Raw genomic sequence first — 23,707 nt, forward strand, 5'->3', positions numbered from 1 at the left:
CCTGACCTTTACCATAGCCTTGGACAGAGAAAGGAGCAGATAATATGGAAAAGTTAGGAGAGGGTGAATTATGATGCTATCAGGCAGGAATATGGGAATACATAAATTGGGAACAGATGTTCTCACTATCTCAGCAGAAATGCCCAGCAGATATGCAAAGGTTGTTTAGGGAGTACTTGCTTGGAGTTATGGATAGGTTTGTCCCGGAGAGGCAGGAAAAGGCTAATGGAGTAAAGGCATGATGGTTGAGAAGAGATGTGAACATTGTCAAGATGAAGAATGAAGTACAAAGGTTAGGAAACAAGGATTAGACAGGGCTGAGGAGGATTTAAGATAGACAGAAAGGAGCTCAAGAAGGGACTCAGGAGAGCTCGAAGGAAACATGAGAAGGCCTTGGTAAGTAAGATTAAGAAAAATCCTAAACATTCTACATGTATGTGAAGAACAGGACGTGACTACAGTGAAGGTAGTAAAAGCAGAAACATGCCTGGGGTCGGAGGTGGTTAGGATAGGTCCTTAGTTAATTCTTTGCTTCATTATTCAACATTGAGAGGGACCTTACATAGAACATAGAATAGTACAGCATAGTACGGGCCCTTCAGCACACAAAGTTGTGCCGACCCTCAAACCCTGCCTCCCATATAAGCCCCCAACTTAAATTCCTCCATATACCTGTCCAGTAGTCTCGTAAACTTCACGAGTGTATCTGCCTCCACCACTGACTCAGGCAGTGCATTCCATGCACCAACCACTCTCTGAGTGAAAAACCTTCCTCTAATGTCCCCCTTGAACTTCCCACCCCTTACCTTAAGGCATGTCCTCTTGTATTGAGCAGTGGTGCCCTGGGGAAGAGGTGCTGGCTATCCACTGTATCTATTCCTCTTATTATCTTGTACACCTCTATCATGTCTCCTCTCATCCTCCTTCTCTCCAAAGAGTAAAGCCCTAGCTCCCTTAATCTCTGATCATAATGCATACTCTCTAAACCAGGCAGCATCTTGGTAAATCTCTATACCCTTTCCAATGCTTCCACATCCTTTCTATAGTGAGGCGACCAGAACTGGACACAGTACTCCCAAGTGTGACCTAACCAGAGTTTTATAGAGCTGCATCATTACATCGTGACTCTTAAACTCTATCCCTCGACTTATGACAGCTAACACCCCATAAGCTTTCTTAACTACCCTATCCACCTGTGAGGCAACTTTGAGGGATCTGTGGACATGTACCCCCAGATCCCTCTGCTCCTCCACACTACCAAGTATCCTGCCATTTACTTTGTACTCTACCTTGGAGTTTGCCCTTCCAAAGTGTACCACCTCACACTTCTCTGGGTTGAACTCCATCTGCCACTTCTCAGCCCACTTCTGCATCCTGTCAATGTCTCTCTGCAATCTTTGACAATCCTCTACACTATCTACAACACCACCAACCTTTGTGTCGTCTGCAAACTTGCCAACCCACCCTTCTACCCGCACATCCAGGTTGTTAATAAAAACCACGAAAAGTAGAGGTCCCAGGACAGATCCTTGTGGGACACCACTAGTCACAATCCTCCAATCTGAATGTACTCCCTCCACCACGACCCTCTGCTTCTGCAGGCAAGCCAATTCTGTATCCACCTGGCCAATCTTCCCTGGATCCCATGCCTTCTGACTTTCTGAATAAGCCTACCGTGTGGAACCTTGTCAAATACCTGACTAAAATCCATATAGATCACATCCACTGCACTACCCTCATCTATATGCCTGGTCACCTCCTCAAAGAACTCTATCAGGCTTGTTAGACACGATCTGCCCTTCACAAAACCTTGCTGACTGTCCCTGATCAGACCATGATTCTCTAAATGCCCAGAGATCCTATCTCTTAAGAATCTAAGACCTTGGTGAATGTGAGGTCAACATACAACAGGCTGCTATCCTGGAACATGATGACATTAAGAAAGAGGATGTGCTGGAGCTTTTGAAAAGCATTAGGAGGGGCTAGAGGGAAGTATTCCACGTTACTATGGGAAGCAAGAGAAGCAATTTCTGCACTTTTGAAGATCTTTGCATCCTCACTGGCCACAGGATTAGTACCAGATGGTTGGAGGGTGGCAAATGTTACTCATTTGTTCAGGAAAGGTAAAAGGAATAATCCTGAGAATTGTAGACTTCGGATTCTTAGTCAGTGGTGAGCAAACTATTGAAGAGGATTCTTAGAGACAGGATTTACAAGCATTTGGAGAAGCAGAGTCTGATTAGGAATAATCAGACACAGTTGTGCCTCACGAGCCTGACCAAATTCTTCAAGGAGAGAACAAAACAAATTGAAGGTAGAGCAGTGGATGTAGTGTATATGGATTTTAGTAAGGCGTTCGACAAGTTTACCCATGATAGGCTCATTCAGAAAGTCAGAAGACAAGGGAACCAGGGAAACTTGGCTGTATGGATACAGAATTGGCCTGCCCAGAGTAGACCATGAGACATAAGAGCAGAACTGGGGGGGATGTCAGAGGTAAGTTTTTACAGAGAGTGGTGGGTGTGTGGAATGTGCTGCAGGTGTGGTAAAGGCCAGTGCATCTGGAATATTAGGAAAAGAGACGTTCCCCTCTGCCATCATATTTCTGAAAGGTCACTACCTCTTATTTCACATTATTCATATATTATTGTAATTTATAGTAATTGTATATATTACACTGTACTGCCACAAAACAAGTTTCATAGCATATTTTAGTAATAAGCTTGATTCTGAAATTCTGAGATTTAGATAGGCACATGTTGTTCCTTTTTGCGCCTTGTGGCACATCGGGGGACATTTTTATGAATGAAATACAAAATATTTTGCAAAGAATTTTGAGTAGGTCTGGTGTTACAAGTTCAGAAATTTGAGGGTCTTAAAACGCGGTGAAGAGGAAGAACCTATTTTCCTTGACAGATCTGCAACTTGTGGATACAAATTAATGTTAATTATAGAAGGAATAGAGCATATTTCCGCAACAATGCAGAGTGGTTTGGAATATGCCATCAGAAAAGGTGAAGGAGGCAGAAACAACGATCCCATTTGAAGTGTCATAACCTACACGCCTGTTGCGTGAGGGTTAGGAAATGGGGGTAAATTATGTAGCTCCTGGTTGTTTTGTTTAACATAAACAGGCCTCCCGTGCTATAAATATGCTATAGCATTTTTTTTTCTTTTATGGAATATCATAATTATTCGGAAACAGGGTATAGCTTTAGAACATATTAAATTTTGAAAGCAATGTTTTAAATGAAGGGAAATCTTTACACATATTGAAAAATGCATAGGCGTAGTCACTTTCAAATGTTTTTATGAATATACTAACTAGCTTCTCTATACCTATATTAAATACTTTTCCAAAAATGTTCTCACTCATAGCAGAAGTTGAATGTCATTAGGTGGTTAGCTTCTGTTTTAAGAGTCATATCTTAAAATGAATAAATTACAAAAGATAAAGTATTTTTATTTATGTTATACTAATTCAGTTTTAAAATTTTGCTTGCAGTTGCTAGGCAACTTGGCTTCTGATTTTGTGGACAGCTTTAGACCCACGGCACGAATAAACTCCATATGTGGTAAGAGCACTAACAATTCTATGGATTAATGAATGCATTACATCTCTAGTGGAGTTTCCCTGTTTATTTTCATTATAAACCACGTTTGTGTTACTTCAATAGTAACAGCAAAATATAACTGCTGATGCTGGAATCAACAAAATTGTTGAAAAAGAACCCGACTTGTCTAGCAGCATCAATGGAAAGAGAAACTGGTTAACATTTCAGTTGAAGACCCTTCATCAGAACTTCATTAGATCCGATGGAGAAACTTTGACCTGAACTTTAATTGCTTTCTCTTTACACAGATGCTGTTTGACTGGCTGAGTTCTTCCAGCGTCTCTGTTTTTGTCACAAACGAGAAAATCTGCAGATGTTGGATATTAAAGTACTATACACACAATGCTGGAAGAACTCAGCAGGCCAGGCAGCGTCAATGGAAAGGAGTAAACAGTGGGCATTTCAGGCTGAGACCCTTCATCAGGACTGGAAAGTGTCTCAGCCCAAAATGTTGACTGTTTATTCTTTTCACCAGTCCTGAAGGGTTTCGGCCCAAATCATAGACTGTACTTTTTTCCATAGATGCTGCTTGGCCTGCTGAGTTCCTCTCACCGTTTTGTGTGAAATTTAGAACCACACAGTATGTTCATTGGCACCTGTAAAAATGTTATTTTTTTTAATCCTTCAACAGCTTTAAATTTGAACTGAACATCTTAAAAAGATGTGATAGGGAAGATAGCAAATGTCGTGAGAAGAAGGTGGCAGGATTACTTTTTCTGGTAGAATATGTTTTATCAGAGTCAGGACCTGTTATAAATGGTGTTTATTCACTCTTCCAAGCTTGACAAGGTTCATATTTGCTGCTTATTTCTAATAGCCCTTGTGAAGGTGCTAGTAAGCTGCTTCGATGTACAATTAGTCTTTCTGGTGAAGGCACTCCTGTGATGCTGTTGAATAGGATTCTGTAGGAGTAGGACTCAGCAATGATGAAAGATTTTAAGTATCTGAAGTTGAGTTCATCACCACAGGACACCCAACCTCCAAGATGCTTTTGTAGCAACAATATTGATGTAGCTGGTCCAGATAACTTTCTGGCTGACATTGCCCTCGGGATGTTGATCTGAGAGTACCCTGATGATACCGTTGAATGTGGTTAGACAGTCTCATTTTGGAAATGAGTACTGCTTCCACTTTAATTTTATGATTGTGTTACATATCACACTGTGCACAGATCCATTCAGGCATAGATTGTTTTATTTGCGAAGAATTGCACTAACTTGTTGATCAGTGATGGGGTTGTGATCCAGGACAGTAAGATATTAGTAGAGTTGTTGAACATTTGAGGGAGAACTTAGTTTTTTGCATTTTTCATTGCACTCTAAAACATTATTTATGAACATCCAATGGAAATCTTTTTTGATGTAATTTGCCCTTTTGTTCAGATTACCCCACTATTTCCATTTTCTCCTTTAATCGGAAGTTTAGATCTGAGAGTTCCTCTGTCCCACCATTGTCTTACGGTGCTATGTATTTCTGAAGTGTGGTCAGTATTATATTTAAATTTCCTATCACCCAATGTTTATTTTTTAAATTTCTTTTACATTTAACAATTAATTTTGCAGTTTCTTTTCCAAAACTTTCGCTCCACTCCAATTTGAATATGTGACTGCCATTCTACTGGCCTTCTATTGAGTTACTTTTGATGGTATTGCTTTATGTCTGCTAAAGTCTACAGTCTGAAATGTCTTCATAAATGTCGTCGCAGCTCTGCCATCCACCTAAAGTCTACACCAGCCTAATTTCCCTTCTTTTAGCATGAAATTATTATCATGTTTATTTCCTTTGCCAATTATCTACTTGTATGACTTTTCTATTGTTTTGTGTTGAATTCCATTGGATTTACATCAGAGTATTGGGTCAGAAAATTCAAAGTAAATTTATTATGGAAGTACATGTACGTGACCATATGCAATCCTGGGATTCATTTTCTTGCGGGCTGTAACACTGAAGCAGGTTCACGGGTTTGGTAAATGAAACAGAAAACACTGACTGAATAAATATATTAATCATTTATTTACAACCAGTCAAACATTCGACCAAACATTTAAGTTCCCCCAAGTTAAGCAAACTATAGAACTAAATATTCAACGAACAGATAAAAAGTGTACGTGGAGCATACCTTCCTGATGGTTCTGTGCAGAGTCTCTTAGACAAAGGAGAGAGAGGGCAAGCCTCCTGCATGTGATACTTTATACCCCTCAAGGCATCTGGAAATGGAAATGGGTGCTGTGGCACGCAAGCCATTCAATGGGAAGAGAGCATCGCAGACCTTAAACGAACCAATCACTGACTGGCATGACAGAAGCAGGTTTTGACTGGGAAATAAGCCACACTTCCACACAACTCTATAGTAGAATGATAGTCTTTGTAGAATCAGTGAACGACCACAGCATCTTGGGCATTCAACCAGTATGCAAAAGAGCCTGATGGTTTAGGGGTAATAACTGTTCCTGAACCTGGTGGTGAGAGTCCTGAGGCTCTTGTACCTTCTTCCCAATGACAGCAGCGAGAAAAGAGCATGACCTGGGTGGTGAGGGTCTCTGATGATGGATGCTGCTTTCCTGAGCCAGCATTCCATGTAGCTGGGCTCATTAGTGGGGAGGGCTTTAACCATGATGGACTGGGCTGTATCAGCTACTTTTTGTAGGATTTTCCATTTAAGGGCATTGATGTTTACATACCAGGCCATGATGCAGCCAGTCAATATACTCTCCACCACACATCTGTCGAAGTTTAAGATGTCATGCCAGATCTTCACAAACTCTTGCAGAGGCGCTGCTGTGCTTTCTTCATAATTGTATTTTTGTGCTGGGCCCAGGACACGTACCCAAAATAGTAATACCGAGGACTTTAAAGTTGCTCAACCTTTATCTCTGATCCTTTGAGGCGGACTGGCTCATGGACCTCTGGTTTTCTCCTCCTGAAGTCAATAATCAGCTCCTTTGTCTTACTGACATTGAGTAAGAGGTTGCTGTTGTGGCACCACTCAGCTAAATTTTCAGTCTTCCCTCTTATATGCTGATTCATCACCACCTTTGATTTGGCCTATGACAGTGATGTCCTCAGCAAACTTGAATATGATATTGGAGCTGTGCCTAGCCACTCAGTCATAAGTGTGAAGTGAGTAAAGCAGGGGACTAAGCACCCAGTCTTGTGCTCCACCTGTGCTGATGGAGATTGTGGAGGAGATGTTACTGCCAATCTGAACTGACTTGTCTGCAAGTGAGGCAATCCAGAATCCAAATGCACAAGGAGGTATTGAGGCCAATTTCTTGAAGCTTATTAATTAGATTTGAGGGGATGATGGTATTGAATGCTGAGCTGTAGGCAATAGAGAGCATCTTGATGTATGCATCTTCGCTGAATATCGTCATTTAAGCTTCTCTTTCAAAACAGAACTACTGAAATCTAAATGTGAGAATGAAATCTGTCTCTTCATTGTGCACAAATTAAAACTGATTTGAGGTTATGAGCTATTTAAAAGTAAGTAGCCAATATAAGAATCTTCTAAATTTTTCTTGCTTTTCATGCACTGAATGGCTAGGACGTTGCAGTCTTTTGCCTGTAGTGAACAACTCTGGTGCAATCTGTAACTCCTGGAAATTGGATCCAGCAACTCTTCGTTTTCCTTTGAGAGGACTCTTGCCCTATGACAAGGTATGATATGTAACTATCATTATTTCATTAAACCTATTCAAATATTTAATAATTGGACAAGCAATAGCATTAAAGAATGTTCAAATAAATTGTATATTGTGATTTATTTCAGCAGCATATTTTAAGATTCTCACATGTTTTAAAGTTATCTTTTAATCAATTCCTGGCAAGTGTTTTTCCATTGCATGTAAATCTATGTCCCTCACAGATGTAAGTGAGGTTGTATTTTTTATAACAACAGCTTCCACTTGCAGTCAAATAACTTCCAATAATGTAATATCTGTAATGTACCAAAAAAAAATGCTGGTCTTTCACAGGACTATAATACTAAAACAATGGAATCAAGTGATTTTAGGACAATTGACTGAAGGCTTGGTGTAAGAGGTTTTGGAAGTAAGTTCTAGAATGTAGTGCCATGACAGTCCTGACGAAGGGTCTCGACCCGAAACGTGGACTGTACTTCTTCCTATAGATGCTGCCTGGCCTGCTGCGTTCCACCAGCATTTTGTGTGTGTGGAGGAATTATTAAAATGTGTTGATATTATACTTTTGACTTTTGTAAGCTTAGATTTTTCTGATGAGGTGAGTCTTATTCAACTCAGATCTTGGGGACCAATTTTGTTGGATCTCTGTATCGTTGTATTGAATCACAACTAGACCTAGGATGAATATAAACTCCTGATTGGCTTTGACAGAAAGCAGTGCTAGAGTCAGAATTTGACAGCTGTCATGTATTTAAACAGCTCAGAAGCATTTAAAACTTTTAAAATGGGTTCAAATAATTAAAGAAATGTTTAAAAATAGAAAATTATAAATAAGGACGCATGAAGTAATAAAAATTGTACAATGACAGAATCTTAAAAATGTTTTTCCATTTTTCTACTAATCTGCAGTCCTCAAAGTTAATAGGACTTTGCATTGTCTTGATGGGTTGGCATTGGTTCGCAGTTCCATGGCAGGGAGAGCTAACTAATTCGCCCTCTTCAAATATATCGGTATATTCTGAACTTGTAACGCATGCAGGTAGATCCAGCAATAGTTCACCTAAAATTGCCTATCAGCTTTGGAACAGTACTTTTATTAAGCAATGTTGGACAGAGGTCATTTTACATGGAAAGCAGGTGAAATGTGTACTTTTTTAAACTACAACTGGACAGTGAGAAATTGGGAGTTCCAAAATAATGTTAAAACTACGAACTGATTTATCACGTGTTCATAGAAAGATATTGAAAGTACTATAGAATATTGACGTGGCTTGCACATTATACAAAATATTGTAATTTTCTTTTGAAAGTACTAGGTGTTTTTCAAAAGATCTGATTCATTTAAAATTAGGATAAGTTTGTCAGTATCTTTATAGATAATGAAGAGTGGCAGTTTTCTCACTTTCTCATCAGAACCAGGTTTATTATCACCGGCATGTGACGTGAAATTTGTTAACTTAGCAGCAGCAGTTCAGTGTTATTGTGTCTCAACTGAATGTCACAATTATTATTTGCTCTTGTGATGACATTGAAGGCATCATGCATATCCATAAATCTGGTAAATTATCTGGATTAGAAACAAGGAAAGCTTAAGCCTTATTTACAGCTAATGCATGATACTCTACAAAAAGATCAGTTCTTTGGTGTTTTGTTATTTTTCAGCTTTGTTTTATGTCATTAGATGTCAACTTTTAAGTTTCACATTACAATGCAATTTTTTAAAAATTCTGATGCTGACAACTCCTTCATAATTATAGTGAAGGTAAGAAAGAAAATTCTCAGCAGTTGAGTATCAAGAGAAAAATGCTGGTAAAATGGCAGAGGTCAGAAACAGTGACATTAAGGTACTGCTCATTGTAAGTATGGTATAGATGTTTTGCAGAGGCTTTTCTAAACAAGAACAACCCAGATATTTGAAGCTATTCCTGTCTAGCTTTGGTTGTAGCAAACACTTTTCAACCAGGGAAATTTATCTGTTTAGAACAGGAAGAAATCTTGGATGCTTCAAGGTTTTATCTATTGAATTAAAAACTGAAATAACTAATCACGAAGTGTCTATGATGAGAAGAGCTGAGATTAGATGATCCATTGTCAGAATGAAGGTTAGAAGCTAGGTAGTTACCATAGCCTGAGTTTTGCTGCCTTTCATTTATTTTGATGAGATCCAGTGCTCTGTATTCAGTACAAGAACATTTGGGATTCTTGAGCAACATACTTGTTTCTTATTGCAATTCAAAATTGTTTTGGATTAAACTTTACTAAGTTACATTTGTGCATTAAGGTTTGAATTGACCTTAAATCAGTTTATTTAAAGAGGTACATTTTCCCACCTGATTTAATGGTATTTATGTAACTATTTGGTAGCTCTTAGCTTGTAAGATTCTTTGTAATCTAAAAATATGTTTAATACATTAACATTTCTGTAAGTTTGCTTCCTGATAGTTTTGTCCATTAACCTGCACAGTTAGCTGAATGGATGTTAGCAAACTTGTCGTATTGTAATTCACCTGCCTGTTTGTAGTGGGAGCATTTGCACACCAATTATGGAGGCCCTAGCTCATATGACTGTATTACAGACAACTATTAATTTCATCCTACTGTATTTCTCTACCTTCCCAATTTTTTATATTAATAAATATAAAACAGCCTTAGACAGCAGGCAGCAGAGTGAACCGGGAGCAGAGTGAAGGCTTAAGGGCTTTGGCTCAACAGGCGAGGCAAAGTAGGTTTGGTTTTCAATTTTTCCTGTTACTTGAGGAAAGGGTAGTGTAGTATATGAGTGTGAGGGCAGCTTGTTGTTCTCGGTGTCGGATGTGGGAGGTCCTGGAGTCTCCTGGCCTCCCGGACGTTCACATCTGCGCCAGGTGCGCCGAGCTGCAGCTCCTAAGGGACCGTGTTAGGGAACTGGAGCTGCAGCTCAATGACCTTCGTCTGGTCAGGGAGAGTGAGGAGTTGATAGAGAGGAGTTACAGGCAGTTGGTCACACCGGGTACACGGGAGGCAGACAAGTGGGTCACAGTTAGGAGGGGGAAGGGTCAGGTACTAGAGAGTACCCCAGTGGCTGTGCCCCTTGGCAATGTACTCCTATTTGAGTACTGTTGGGGGGGGCGGGGGAACAGCTTACCTGGGGGAAGCAACAGTGGCCGTGCCTCCAGCACAGAGTCAGGCCCTGTAGCTCAGAAGGGTAAGGAAAGGAAGAGGAATGCAGTAGTAATAGGGGACTCGATAGCTAGGGGGTCAGATAGGCGATTCTGTGGATGCAGTCAGGAGACCCAGATGGTAGTTTGCCTCCCTGGTGCCAGGGTCCAGGATGTTTCTGATCGCGTCCAAGATATTCTGAAGTGGGAGGATGAGGAGCCAGAGGTTGTGGTACATATAGGTACCAATGACATAGGTGGGAAAAGGGAAGAGGTCCTGAAAAGAGAATATAGGGAGTTAGGAAGGGAGTTGAGAAGAAGGACCGCAGAGGTAGAAATCTCGGGATTACTGCCTGTGCCACAGGACAGTGAGAGTAGGAATGGAATGAGGTGGAGGATAAATGCGTGGCTGAGGGATTGGAGCAGGGGGCAGAGATTCAAGTTTCTGGGTCATTGGGACCTCTTTTGGCGCAGATGTGACCTGTACAAAAAGGACGGGTTGCACTTGAATCCTAGGGGAACCAATATCCTGGCAGGGAGATTTGCAAAGGCTACTGTGGAGACTTTAAACTAGAATGGTTGGGGGGGTGGGAATCAAATTGAAGAGACTAGGAGAGAGGAGGTTAGGTCACAAATAGAGAAAGCTAGCAGACAGTGTGTGAGGAAGGATAGGCAGGGGACAGAGAACGGGAGCACTCAGACCGAAGATGTAGGGGAGAAGGAAGAAAAAGATAACAAAGTTGTTTGCACCATTAGGGATAAACAGGGAGTAAGAGGTGGAGAGTTTCTTAAATGCATCTATTTTAATGATTTAGATGAAGGGATTAAAAGTAACATTAGCAAATTTGCAGATGACACAAAGTTGGGTGGCAGTGTGAAATGTGCAGAGGATGTTGAGATAATGCAGGATGACTTGGACAGGTTGGGTGAGTGGCAGATGTATGGCAGATGCAGTTTAATGTGGATAAATGTGAGGTTATCCACTTTGGTGGCAAGAAGAGGAAGGCAGATTACTATCGGAATGGTGTCAAGTTAGGAAAAGGGGAAGCACAACGAGATTTTGGTGTCCTTGTTCATCAGTCACAGAAAGTAAGCATGCAGGTACAGCAGGCAGTGAAGAAAGCTAATGGCATGTTGGCCTTCATAACAAGGGGAGTTGAGTATAGGAGCAAAGAGGTCCTTCTGCAGTTGTACAGGGCCCTGGTGAGACCACACCTGGAGTATTATGTACAGTTTTGGTCTCCAAATGTGAGGAAAGGCGTTTCTTGCTATTGAGGGAGTGCAGCGGAGGTTCACGCGGTTAATTCCCAGGATGGCGGGACTGTCATATGTTGAAAGATTGGAGTGACTGGGCTTGTATACACTGGAATTTAGAAAGATGAGAGGGGATCTGATTGAAACATATAAGATTATTAAGAGATTGGACACGTTAGAGGCAGGAAACATGTTCCCGGTGTTGGGTGAGTCCAGAACCAGAGGCCACAATTTGAGAATAAAGGGGTAGGCTATTTAGAACGGAGTTGAGGAAAAACTTATTCACCCAGAGAGTTGTGGATCTGTGGAATGCTCTGCCTCAGAAGGCAGTGGAGGCCAGTTCTCTGGATACTTTCTGGAAAGAGTTAGATAGAGCTCTTAATGATAGCAGAGTCAAGGGATATGGGGAGAAGGCAGGAACGGGATACAAATTGTGGATGATCAGCCATGATCACAGTGAATGGCGGTGCTGGCTCGAAGGGCTGAATGGCCTACTCCTGCACCTATTGTCTATTGTCAATCGTTTTAATGCTAGGAGCATTGTAAGAAAGGTGGATGAGCTTAGAGCATGGATTGATACCTGGAAATATGATGTTGTAGCAATTAGTGAAACATGGTTGCAGGAGGGGTGTGATTGGCAACTAAGTATTTCTGGATTCCGTTGCTTCAGGTGTGATAGAATCAGAGGGGCAAGAGGGGGTGGTGTTGCATTGCTTGTCAGAGAAAATATAACAGCGGTGCTTAGGCAAGACAGATTAGAGGACTCGTCTAGGGAGGCTATATGGGTGGAATTGAGGAATGGAAAAGGTGTAGTAACAATTATAGGGCTGTATTATAGACCACCTAATAGAAACCATAGAAACCGTAGAAACTACAGCACAGAAACAGGCCCTCGGGCCCTTCTTGGCTGTGCCGAACCATTTTCTGCCTAGTCCCACTGACCTGCACACGGACCATATCCCTCCATACACCTCTCATCCATGTATCTGTCCAATTTATTCTTAAATGTTAAAAAAGAACCCGCATTTACCACCTCATCTGGCAGCTCATTCCATACTCCCACCACTCTCTGTGTGAAGAAGCCCCCCCTAATGTTCCCTTTAAACTTTTCCCCCTTCACCCTTAACCCATGTCCTCTGGTTTTTTTCTCCCCTTGCCTCAGTGGAAAAAGCCTGCTTGCATTCACTCTATCTATACCCATCATAATTTTATATACCTCTATCAAATCTCCCCTCATTCTTCTACGCTTCAGGGAATAAAGTCCTAATCTATTCAACCTTTCTCTGTAACTGAGTTTCTCAAGTCCCGGCAACATCCTTGTAAACCTCCTCTGCACTCTTTCAACCTTATTTAGAAACATAGGAACATAGAAAATAGGTGCAGGAGTAGGCCATTCGGCCCTTCGAGCCTGCACCGCCATTTATTATGATCATGGCTGATCATCCAACTCAGAACCCCGCCCCAGCCTTCCCTCCATACCCCCTGACCCCCGTAGCCACAAGAGCCATATCTAACTCCCTCTTAAATATAGCCAATGAACTGGCCTCAACTGTTTCCTGTGGCAGAGAATTCCACAGATTCACCACTCTCTGTGTGAAGAAGTTTTTCCTAATCTCGGTCCTAAAAGGTTTCCCCTCTATCCTCAAACTGTGGCCCCTCATTCTGGACTTCCCCAACATTGGGAACAATCTTCCTGCATCTAGCCTGTCCAATCCCTTTAGGATCTTATACGTTTCAATCAGATCCCCCCTCAATCTTCTAAATTCCAACGAGTACAAGCCCAGTTCATCCAGTCTTTCTTCATATGAAAGTCCTGCCATCCCAGGAATCAATCTGGTGAACCTTCTTTGTACTCCCTCTATGGCAAGGATGTCTTTCCTCAGATTAGGGGACCAAAACTGCACACAATACTCCAGATTCGGCCTCACCAATGCCTTATACAACCTCATCATAACATTCCAGCTCTTATACTCAATACTTCGATTAATAAAGGCCAATGTACCAAAAGCTCTCTTTACGACCCTATCTACCTGTGACGACACTTTTAGGGAATTTTGTATCTGTATTCCCAGATCCTTCTGTTCCACTGCACTCCTCAGTGCCTTACCATTAACCCTGTATATTCTACGTTGGTTTGTCCTTCCAACGTGCAATACCTCACACTTGTCAGTATTAAATTCCATCTGCCATTTTTCAACCCATTTTTCCAGCTGGTCCAAGTCCCTCTGCAGGCTCTGAAAACCTTCCTCACTGTCTACTACACCTCCAATCTTTGTATCATCAGCAAACTTGCTGATCCAATTTACCACATTATCATCCAGATCATTGATATAGATGACAAATAACAATGGACGCAGCACTGATCCCTGTGGCACACCACTAGTCACAGGCCTTCACTCAGAGAAGCAATTCTCTACCACCACTCTCTGGCTTCTTCCATCGAGGCAATGTCTAATCCAATTTACCACCACTCCATGTATACCTAGCGACTGAATTTTCCTAACTAACCTCCCATGCGGGACTTTGTCAAAGGCCTTACTGAAGTCCATGTAGACAATATCCACTGCCTTCCCTTCATCCACTTTCCTGGTAACCTCCTCGAAAAACTCCCAACAGTTTGGTCAAACATGACCTACCACTCACAAAGCCATGTTGACTCTCCCTAGTAAGCCCCTGTCTATCCAAATGCTTGTAGATTCTGTCTCTTAGTACTCCCTCCAATAACTTACCTACTACTGACGTTAAACTCACCGGCCTATAATTTCCTGGATTACTTTTCGATCCTTTTTTAAATAACGGAACAACATGAGCCACTCTCCAATCCTCCGGCACTTCACATATAATGCGGAGTGAAAATTGGAGGAGCAAATTTGTAGGGACATAGCAGATATTTGAATTAAGCACAAGGTTGTGATTGTGGGAGATTTTAATTTTCCACACATAGACTGGGAAACCCATACTGTGAAAGGGCTGGATGGTTTGGAGTTTGTAAAATGTGTGCAGGATAGTTTTTTGCAGCAATACATAGAGCTACCAACTAGAGAAGAGGCAGTGTTGGATCTCCTGTTAGGGAATGAGATAGGTCAGGTGATGGAGATACGTGTGGGGAGCACTTCAGGTCCAGTGATCACAATGCCATTAGTTTCAATATAATTATGGAGAAGGATAGGACTGGACCCAGGGTTGAGATTTTTGATTGGAGAAAGGCTAACTTTGAGGAGATGCAAAAGGATTTAGAAAGAGTGGATTGGGACAATTTGTTTTATGGGAAGGATGTAATAGAGAAATGGAGGTCATTTAAAGGTGAAATTTTGAGGGTACAGAATCTTTATGTTCCTGTTAGGTTGAAAGGAAAGGTTAAAAGTTTGAGAGAGCCATGGTTTTCGAGGGATATTGGAAACTTGGTTCAGAAAAAGAGAAAGATCTACAATAAATATAGGCAGCTTGGAGTAAATGAGGTGCTCGGGGAATATAAAGAATGCAAAAAGAATCTTAAGAAAGAAATTAGAAAAGCTAAAAGAAGATATGAGGTTGCTTTGGCAAGTAAGGTGAAAATAAATCCAAAGGGTTTCTACAGTTATATTAATAGCAAAAGGATAGTGAGGGATAAAATTGGTCCCTTAGAGAATCAGAGTGGATGGCTATGTGCGGAGCCAAAAGAGATGGGGGAGATTTTGAACAATTTCTTTTCTTTGGTATTTTCTAAGGAGAAGGATATTGAATTGTGTAAGGTAAGGGAAACAAGTAGGGTAGTTATGGAAACTATGATGATTAAAGAAGAGGAAGTACTGGCACTTTTAAGGAATATAAAAGTGGATAAGTCTCCGGGTCTTGACAGGATATTCCCTCGGACCTTGAGGGAAGTTAGTGTGGAAATAGCAGGGGCTCTGACAGAAATATTTCAAATGTCATTAGAAACAGAGATGGTGCTGGAGGATTGGCGTATTGCTCATGTTGTTCCATTGTTTAAAAAGGGTTCTAAGAGTAAACCTAGCAATTGTCGGCCTGTGAGTTTGACGTCAGTGGTGGGTAAATCGATGGAAAGTATTCTTAGAAATGGTATATATAATTATCTGGATAGACAGGGTCTGATCAGGAACAGTCAACATGGACATGTGCGTGGAAAGTCATGTTTGACAAACCTTATTGAATATTTTGAAGAGGTTACTAGGAAAGTTGACGAGGGTAAAGCGGTGGATGTTGTCTATATGGACTTCAGTAAGGCCTTTGACAAGGTTCCACACGGAAGATTAGTTAGGAAGGTTCAGTTGTTAGGTATTAATATTGAAATAGTAAAATCGATTCAGCAGTGGCTGGATGGGAGACACCAGAGAGTCGTGGTAGATAACTGTTTGTCAGATTGGAGTCCGCTGACTAGTGGTGTGCCTCAGGGATCTGTACTGGGTCCAATGTTGTTTGTCATGTATATTAGTGATCTGGATGATGGGGTAGTTAATTGCATTAGTAAGTATGCAGATGATACTAAGATATGTGGAGTTGTGGATAAGAAAGTAGGTTTTCAAAGCTTGCAGAGAGATTTAGGCCAGTTAGAAGAGTGGGCTGAAAGATGGCAGATGGAGTTTAATGCTGATAAATGCTACATTTTGGTAGGACTTACCAAAATAGGACATACATGGTAAATGGTAGGACATTGAAGAATGCAGTAGAACAGAGGGATCTAGGAATAATGGTGCATAGTTCATTGAAGGTGGAATCTCATGTAGATAGAGTGGTGAAGAAAGCTTTTGGTATGCTGGCCTTTATAAATCAGAGCATTGAGTATAGGAGTTGGGATGTAATGTTGAAATTGTACAAGGTATTGGTAAGGCCAAATTTGGAGTATTGTGTACAGTTCTGGTCACCGAATTATGGGAAAGATGTCAACAAAATAGGGAGAGTACAGAGAAGATCTACTAGAATGTTGCCTGGGTAACATGAGGGGGAACTTCTTTACTCAGAGTGTGGTAGCTGTGTGGAACGAGCTTCCAGCAGAAGTGGTTGAGGAAGGTTCGATGTTGTCATTTAAAGTTAAAATGGATAGCTATATGGACACAAAAGGAATGGAGGGTTTTGGGCTGAGTGCAGGTCGGTGGGACTAGGTGAGAGTAAGAGTTCGGCACGGACTAGAAGGACCAAGATAGCCTGTTTCCGTGCTGTAATTGTTATATAGTTAAATATTGCAGCAGCATTCCATCAAATCAAAAAAAATTCTCTGCAAAGTGAATTCCATTCCCTTTGTGCCCTATCCTTTAATATAATGATTTTCCATAATGTGATAGTGCAGAAAATTGGCCTTTCTATACGTGACTTTTGTGAACCGACCAATTAGGTAACTGGTTTAAAAAATTAGGAATATTCTTAAAGTTAAGTAACCGTGTATCTCTCATGGTTTTCTTGCCTGTCTGGAACGGAAATGTTTTCAATATAGGTACTTGTGTGAAACTGGTTTATAAGTCTAGTTTGTGATTCTTTGTATGTGTCTGACCAGAACGTGGAGAAGTGTGCTAGATGCTATAGTATTAGATGATGCATTTTGAGAAGCTGTATGGATACACACTTGCTTTACTGACAATCTTGATGGTTTGAATAAAATTTTGAAATTCACTTTGTCGGATTAAAATCTGAAGGTTGAATAAATCTGAGATTAACATACCAGTTTTTGCAAACTGAAGTTCAAATTGGTTTCAGATCAGATGTTGCCTCTTGCAGTTCCAGATTATATGAGCGTACATCAACAAGCCATAAAACGAGCATACGATTGAAGGAAATGAGTAGCAGAGTTGATTGTAGAGGTTGATATTAAGTACTGCATTTATTTCCAACCAAATGAACTTTAAGGAAATTACTGATAAAAGACAAATTTTAAATGATTTGAAAATAAATTCAGTTCAATGCATTACAAGAGAATTTTTAAATGACTGATCTCAAAAAAAGGCAAAAGCTATTGCAGTGGAGATGAAGGGACCTTTATATTACATTGTGGCTTGGACAATTTATCACTTTGAATCCATTCTCTACAGTTTGGATAGAAGCATTGAAAATGTAGGAGATGAATTTTCTAGAGCTTACAATTGCCAAATGTTGTCAAGCCCTCTCTCCAATCCATATAATAATAGTTTATTGGTATGCTTGCAGTATTAATAATCTCAGAATTATCGTAATGTTGAAAGGTTTAAAATGACTGCCCATCAGCATTGAATTTGAAATCGGTATGAGCAGTCATTGAAACCAAGAATTCAAATTGTATTAACATTTTATGGTTGAAATCAAACACCCATATCCAGTTTTGAAAAGGTAGATGCTAAAAGATGGTTTGTCAGAGAGTCTAGAAATAGGCAGTCCTAAGCTGAGTGATTGCCATTCAGATCATGAAAAGTTTCTTGATACGTGGCACAGGATTATTAGTCATTGAATTTTCTCTCTTTTAAAGCTTAGACGAATTGAACTTTGTACAATATCAGCACACGGTGATCAGTGAGGAAAGTGGACAAAGAGCACAATTCAGCCATTGCCTCATTAAATGGCAGAGCAGCTTAGCCTGTCTATTTCAAATGCTCTTGAGTTTCTAAAACAGGGCGGTCACCTGTTTAATCACCTAATCCATAACTCCACCCAAATCCACTATTTTATGATTTGGTACTTAAGTGCTGTGAAGAGCATCTTTTGTTAATTTCATAACCTTTAGAACATGGTATTACAAGTATTTGTGTTGAAATTCTCCTCAAATTATTAAATATTAAGCCCATGTGTTTTTTTTCCCTTAGGACCTTTTTGACCCACAGACTGCCCTACTGAGATATGTTTTAGAACAGCCTTATTCCAGAGACATGGTCTGCAACATGCTAGGTCTAAACAAGCAGGTACTGTGTCTCACTGTAATTTGCCTTGGATTTGACTTCTAAATATAGCCTGCACTGTTCTTTTTCTCTTTTCTGTTGCTATGGCTAAATAAGCAAAAGAGTGCTTAGCAAGAATAGCAGGACTGTAAGTTAGCATCAGTATCTCATGGATATTACTCTTGAGTTACATGAAACAGGAGAACAAAGTTTAATCTTCCAGTTTGTATTGCCTTGTGGATGGGAACTGTAAAATACTGTAAATGCAGTACCTTATGAAATAACAGTAGAATTAATATAAAGAAATAGAAATACATAATTTGAGTTTTATTTACATTGCTTTAGCTATTAGGCCAGCCTCAAACATTAGAATTTGTACATTGGTTTTTGTGGGGCTTGGCCTGTCTGGGGCATTCTGAGGCTGGCCTCATAGTCACTGTTATGTCTTTCTTTTTTTCTTCCTTTATTTTTGTTCTGTCCTGTCTTGTCCTGCCCATCCTACAATGCTCTAGACCTTGAACATTGCTCAGGTATGTTTACAATCTTACTGTTGTATTGTGACTAACGAGATGCTGACTGCTTGGTAGCAACTGATGCCATTTTAGAGAATAAAGTAGATCTGCATGCTGGTATACGTAGAGTATGTAGTGGTGTCTGTCGCTGTCTGCTACAGAATGTGTGATTGTTGCAATTCTTGCACCTAAGATTTTTTAAAGTTGTCATGGAGAGGTTGTCTAGAAAATATTCTTTTGTTGACCTTTGAAAACTAGATAACTGCATATGTAAAGTGGCATCAAAAGATGTGTTCAAAGTAGCTCTACTTTTGTTAGGGATCATTAAAGCATGCTTTCAAAGGAAGTACAATTTTATTGTAGTCTTTTTTTAAGTTTCATGATCATACATGGAAAGCATGCTAATTTTATATGTAGGTAGTAATAGAATTTAGGTTCTGAAGATATCAAAAATATTCTGCTTCACAAATTTGATCACTAGAATATGTGTGGTTAAGTTTCTTGCTGACCAAAGTTGAGTTTTTGACTTTTCCAAAAAAAAAACAAAATACTAGTGTATTTGAATAAGTAGATTTGGGGAGAAGGGCAAATCATTGCAGTGCTTGGCATCTTTTATTTTACGCTACATGCAAATTAGGTGCTTTCTGAAATATCTCATGCAGTATGTTTAGGTTAGCATTTCATGCTTTGTTCATTTTCCTTTGCATAAGAAGTCTGTCTTTGTGTTTAATGTTCATTACTGTAATAAGTGTCTACTTTACAGCACAAACAACGTTGCCCAGTTTTGGAAGACCAGCTTGTGGATTTAGTGGTTTATGCTATGGAGCGCTCAGAGACAGAAGAAAAATTTGATGATGGAGGCACCAGTCAGTTATTGTGGCAGCACCTCTCCAGTCAGCTCATTTTCTTTGTCTTGTTTCAGTTTGCTAGCTTCCCACACATGGTGTTATCACTTCATCAAAAGGTAAGTTTGGGATGTAGAGTACATGCATGTCTCATTTCAAACCTGAATTGTGCCCAGTTCACATTTTAATCCATGATTAATTCATGAGTGTCTAAGATGATAAACTTCTGCAGCTTTTTTTTTGCATTAGGAGGTAGCCAATCCAGCTGATAATGTATAAAAAGGAATGTGTCTGAAAATTGCACATGAATAGTCATTGTAAATCAAGAAATATGTAAACTCTGAAAATCTGAAATAAAAACTGAAAATTCTGGAAACACTCAGGTTGCCAGACACAATCAGAGTCAACATTTGACGTTGTAAATCTTTCATTTGGACTTGAAGAGTAAGAAAATAAGGGTGTTTTTCAAAGCATGGCAGGATTAGAGAGAAAATATTTATTATGGAATGGGAAAAGAAAAATGCTGAAGCACAATTTAGCTACTAATAGAGTGTGGTTATCAAAAGCATTGATCAAACTGAAATTAACAGTGCTAATTGAATTGATTAAATACATATCAAATATACTGAAGGAAGCTAGAGATAAATCTTTAAATGTTGACAATGTGGCATATGTGTGAATGATCTCAAAGGTAACAAGTCAATGATAACTCATTTCACTTTAAGTGAAATTTTAGAATTTCTGTACACAAGGTAAAATATGAAAAGTAAGAGGAAGTTGCAAATATCACACTTTAAGAAAAGAAGAAGGCAACAGAAAGGAAACTATAGATCAGTTAGCCTGACCTCAGTGATTGGAAAGATGTTTGAGTCCGTTGTTAAGGATGAGGTTATGGAGTACTTGGTGACATAGGTCAAGATAGTACAAAGTCAGCATGGTTTTCTTCAGAGAAAGTTCTTGCCTGATGAACCTCCTGGAATTTTTTGAGGAGATTACAGGTAGGATAGATGAAGGGGATGCAGTGGATGTTGAATATTTGGACTTTCAGAAGGCCTTTGACAAGGTGCCACACTTGAGGCTGCTTACAGAGTGTTGCATTAGAGAGAAAAGTACAGCTCAGGTACAAGGTCACAACAAAATAGATTGTTGAGTCAATTGTCGATCTTTTAACATGAAGGAAATAGTCTTATAATAGCAAGGTTAAGAGCCTATGGTATTACAGGAAAGCTACTCGAATGGTTAGAGCATTGGCTGATTGGTAGGAGGAAAACAGTGTGAAGAAAGGGATCTTTTTGTGGTTGGCTGATGGTGACTAGAGGTGTTCCACAGGGGTCTGTGTTGGGACCGCTTCTTTTTATGTTATATGTCAATGACTTGGATGATGGAACTGATGGCTTTGTGGCCAAATTTGCAGATGATATGAAGATAGGTGGACAGGCAGTTAGTCTTGAAGAAGGACTTGGACAGATTAGGAGAATAGGCAAAGAAGTGGCAGATGGATACAGGTCAGGAAGTGTATAGTGATGCACTTTAATAGAAGAAATAAAAGCCTAGACTATTTTCTAAATGGAGAGAAAATTAGAATAACGCTAACCCTAACCATAATGTGCGGAGAGGTGCAAAGGGACTTGGGAGTCCTCCTGCACGATTCCTTAAATCTTTATTTGCAGGTTGAATCAGTGGTGAGGAAGGCAAATGTGATGTTAGCATTCATTTCAAGGGCACTACAAAGTAAAAGCAAGGATGTAATGTTGCGGCTTTATAAAGCACTGGTGAAGCGTCACTTTAGAATATTGTGAGAAGTTTTGGGCCGCTTATCTAAGAAAGGATATGTTGACATTGGAGAGGATTCAGAAGAGGCGCATGAAAATGATAAACTCAAGAAAATTTGCAGATGCTGGAAATCCAAAGCAAGGAACTCAGTAGGCCAGGCAGTATTTATGGAAAAGAGTAAACAGTCAACATTTCGGGCTGAGGCCCTTCACTGGTCAACCATTTGTGGAGGCCAAGTTATTGGGTATACTTAAGACAGGGGCTGATAGATTCTTGCTTAGTCAGGGCATGAAGGGATATGGGGAGAAGGCAGGAGACCTGTGCTGAGAGGGAAAATAGATCAACCATGATGAAATAGTGGAGCAGACTTAATGAGCCAAATGTCCTAAATCTGCTCCTATATCTTATGGTCTTGTGATCATATCTTATCCCCACGTCCAGTAATCCGTAATCTCTTTTGTTGCTTTGAAGTTGTGGGACTACACTGAAACTGTGCACCACTGGATGTAATTTTGGAAAGGCAATAAAGAACATCTTGACCTTTTTCCACAGTGAGGATGGCATATGGAGACTTCTTTCTGCATAAAAGTCTTGATAGGATTTTTTTTTTGGAGCGAGATCAGACCTTCCGCCATCCTTCCTGTTAATTCCTCATTACAAGTGTTCAGGAAGGATTTATTACTCAATCTCAAAATTGGATCGAAAGAAGCTGCTGAAATCTCTCTGACATGTCTTTATGTAGCTTACCCAGGTGGGCACAGTATACTTGAAGATCATCACCTGGCATTCTTTCTTTCTCTTCTAACTCAGAGAGATTTGGAAATGGGCCACTTAATTGCACTTAACTTGGACAAAAATGTGGACACATCTGTTTTGACTTTGATAAGATTCACATGATTTCCTTGCAAATGAAGAATAATTTCATTAAACTTTATGAATAATTCTGGCAAATCAGAAATGTCATACCTAATGTTCCTGAATTGATTACTGAATGAAGCATTTGAGTCTTCAAAGAATTTTATCAATTTCAAAAACACATAAAAGCATCTCAGGCGATTTCCTTTTGAGAGCCATCTGACTTCTGGGTGCAACAGCAAGCATTCAAAACTGCTGCAACACACACAAAATGCTGGAGGAACTTGGCAGTCCAGGCAGCATCTGTGGATAAAAGTACAGTTGACGTTTCGGATCAAGACCCTTTGGCTGGACTGCAGTAGCATCAGCACTGGACTTTAATGTGGATGGTCCAGAGTTCGAATCCGGCCGCGTCCCAACCTGAACAGCAGCAGTACCTGCACGGAAGAAAGGCCTGGTAATTTACTTCCCTATCTTGCCACAAAAACTCTGGATCGCCGTGAGTCGACGATGACTTGACAGCACTCAACCTTACAGTACTTTAGACCACGTTCAAAACTGTTCATCATTCTCAATACAAATCTCAAAACATTTGTGCAGCTGATACCTTAGGTAATTTGTGACAAGATGTTGTCTGTGAATTACACAATGAATGGTAAATATGTTAGGTACAGCCTTTTCAAGAAAGTAATAACCCCACAGTGGCATCCTGTCATTGATGGTGCCCCCTCTGTCGCACGAGCAGGAATGTTGATGGGTGGAATGTCCTTCTCTTTGGAAAAATTGCTCAACAACCCGAAATATTGACTCCACCTCCATTTCTGTTTCTAGTCTACTTGAAAATAACACTCTTGAACCATGCTCTCATCTTGTATAAAGTGAACATAACCAAGGAGCAACGATTTGTTTCCTGGCAAAGGTGACTCATCCAACTGCAGAGCAAATTCTGTTGTCCTAAGTATGTTGCACAATGTTTCTTCCATATTCTTAGACATTTCATCTATTTGTCTTTGAACAGAGTTGTCGCTGAATGAATTCGCTTTAATTATTTGGTCTGCTGACTTCTGCAAAACTGTACTCAGAATCTCCCTTACTGCTGGCAGAATCAGTTCTTCTCCAATTATACGGGGCTTTCCAGATTTAGCAAGGAGCAATGAAATGTTTTTATGAAGCACGTAACCCATCAGTGTTTCGTTGTGAAGCGTTAAGTGTTTTCTATTTCTGAAAGTTATCTCAAATT

The 23,707-nt window shown here is 40.1% G+C and overlaps 1 protein-coding gene across 3 annotated transcripts in view; it reads left to right on the forward strand.

Moving 5' to 3' along the window:
- The window catches only part of med23 (mediator complex subunit 23), a 97,871-nt gene that overhangs the window by 27,692 nt on the left and 46,472 nt on the right, over positions 1–23,707 (forward strand). For 2 of the 3 annotated variants that reach the window (XM_072251520.1, XM_072251519.1), the window contains exons 8-12: positions 3,506–3,575; positions 7,159–7,271; positions 18,411–18,506; positions 18,995–19,012; positions 19,758–19,958. In XM_072251520.1, coding sequence (XP_072107621.1) covers positions 3,506–3,575; positions 7,159–7,271; positions 18,411–18,506; positions 18,995–19,012; positions 19,758–19,958 — 498 coding nt within the window. The remainder of the gene's footprint in view (positions 1–3,505; positions 3,576–7,158; positions 7,272–18,410; positions 18,507–18,994; positions 19,013–19,757; positions 19,959–23,707) is intronic. The other variant, XM_072251521.1, reaches the window with a different exon arrangement.

This window comes from Mobula birostris, chromosome 2 (assembly GCF_030028105.1).
Source record: "Mobula birostris isolate sMobBir1 chromosome 2, sMobBir1.hap1, whole genome shotgun sequence".
Lineage (NCBI taxonomy): Eukaryota > Metazoa > Chordata > Chondrichthyes > Myliobatiformes > Myliobatidae > Mobula > Mobula birostris.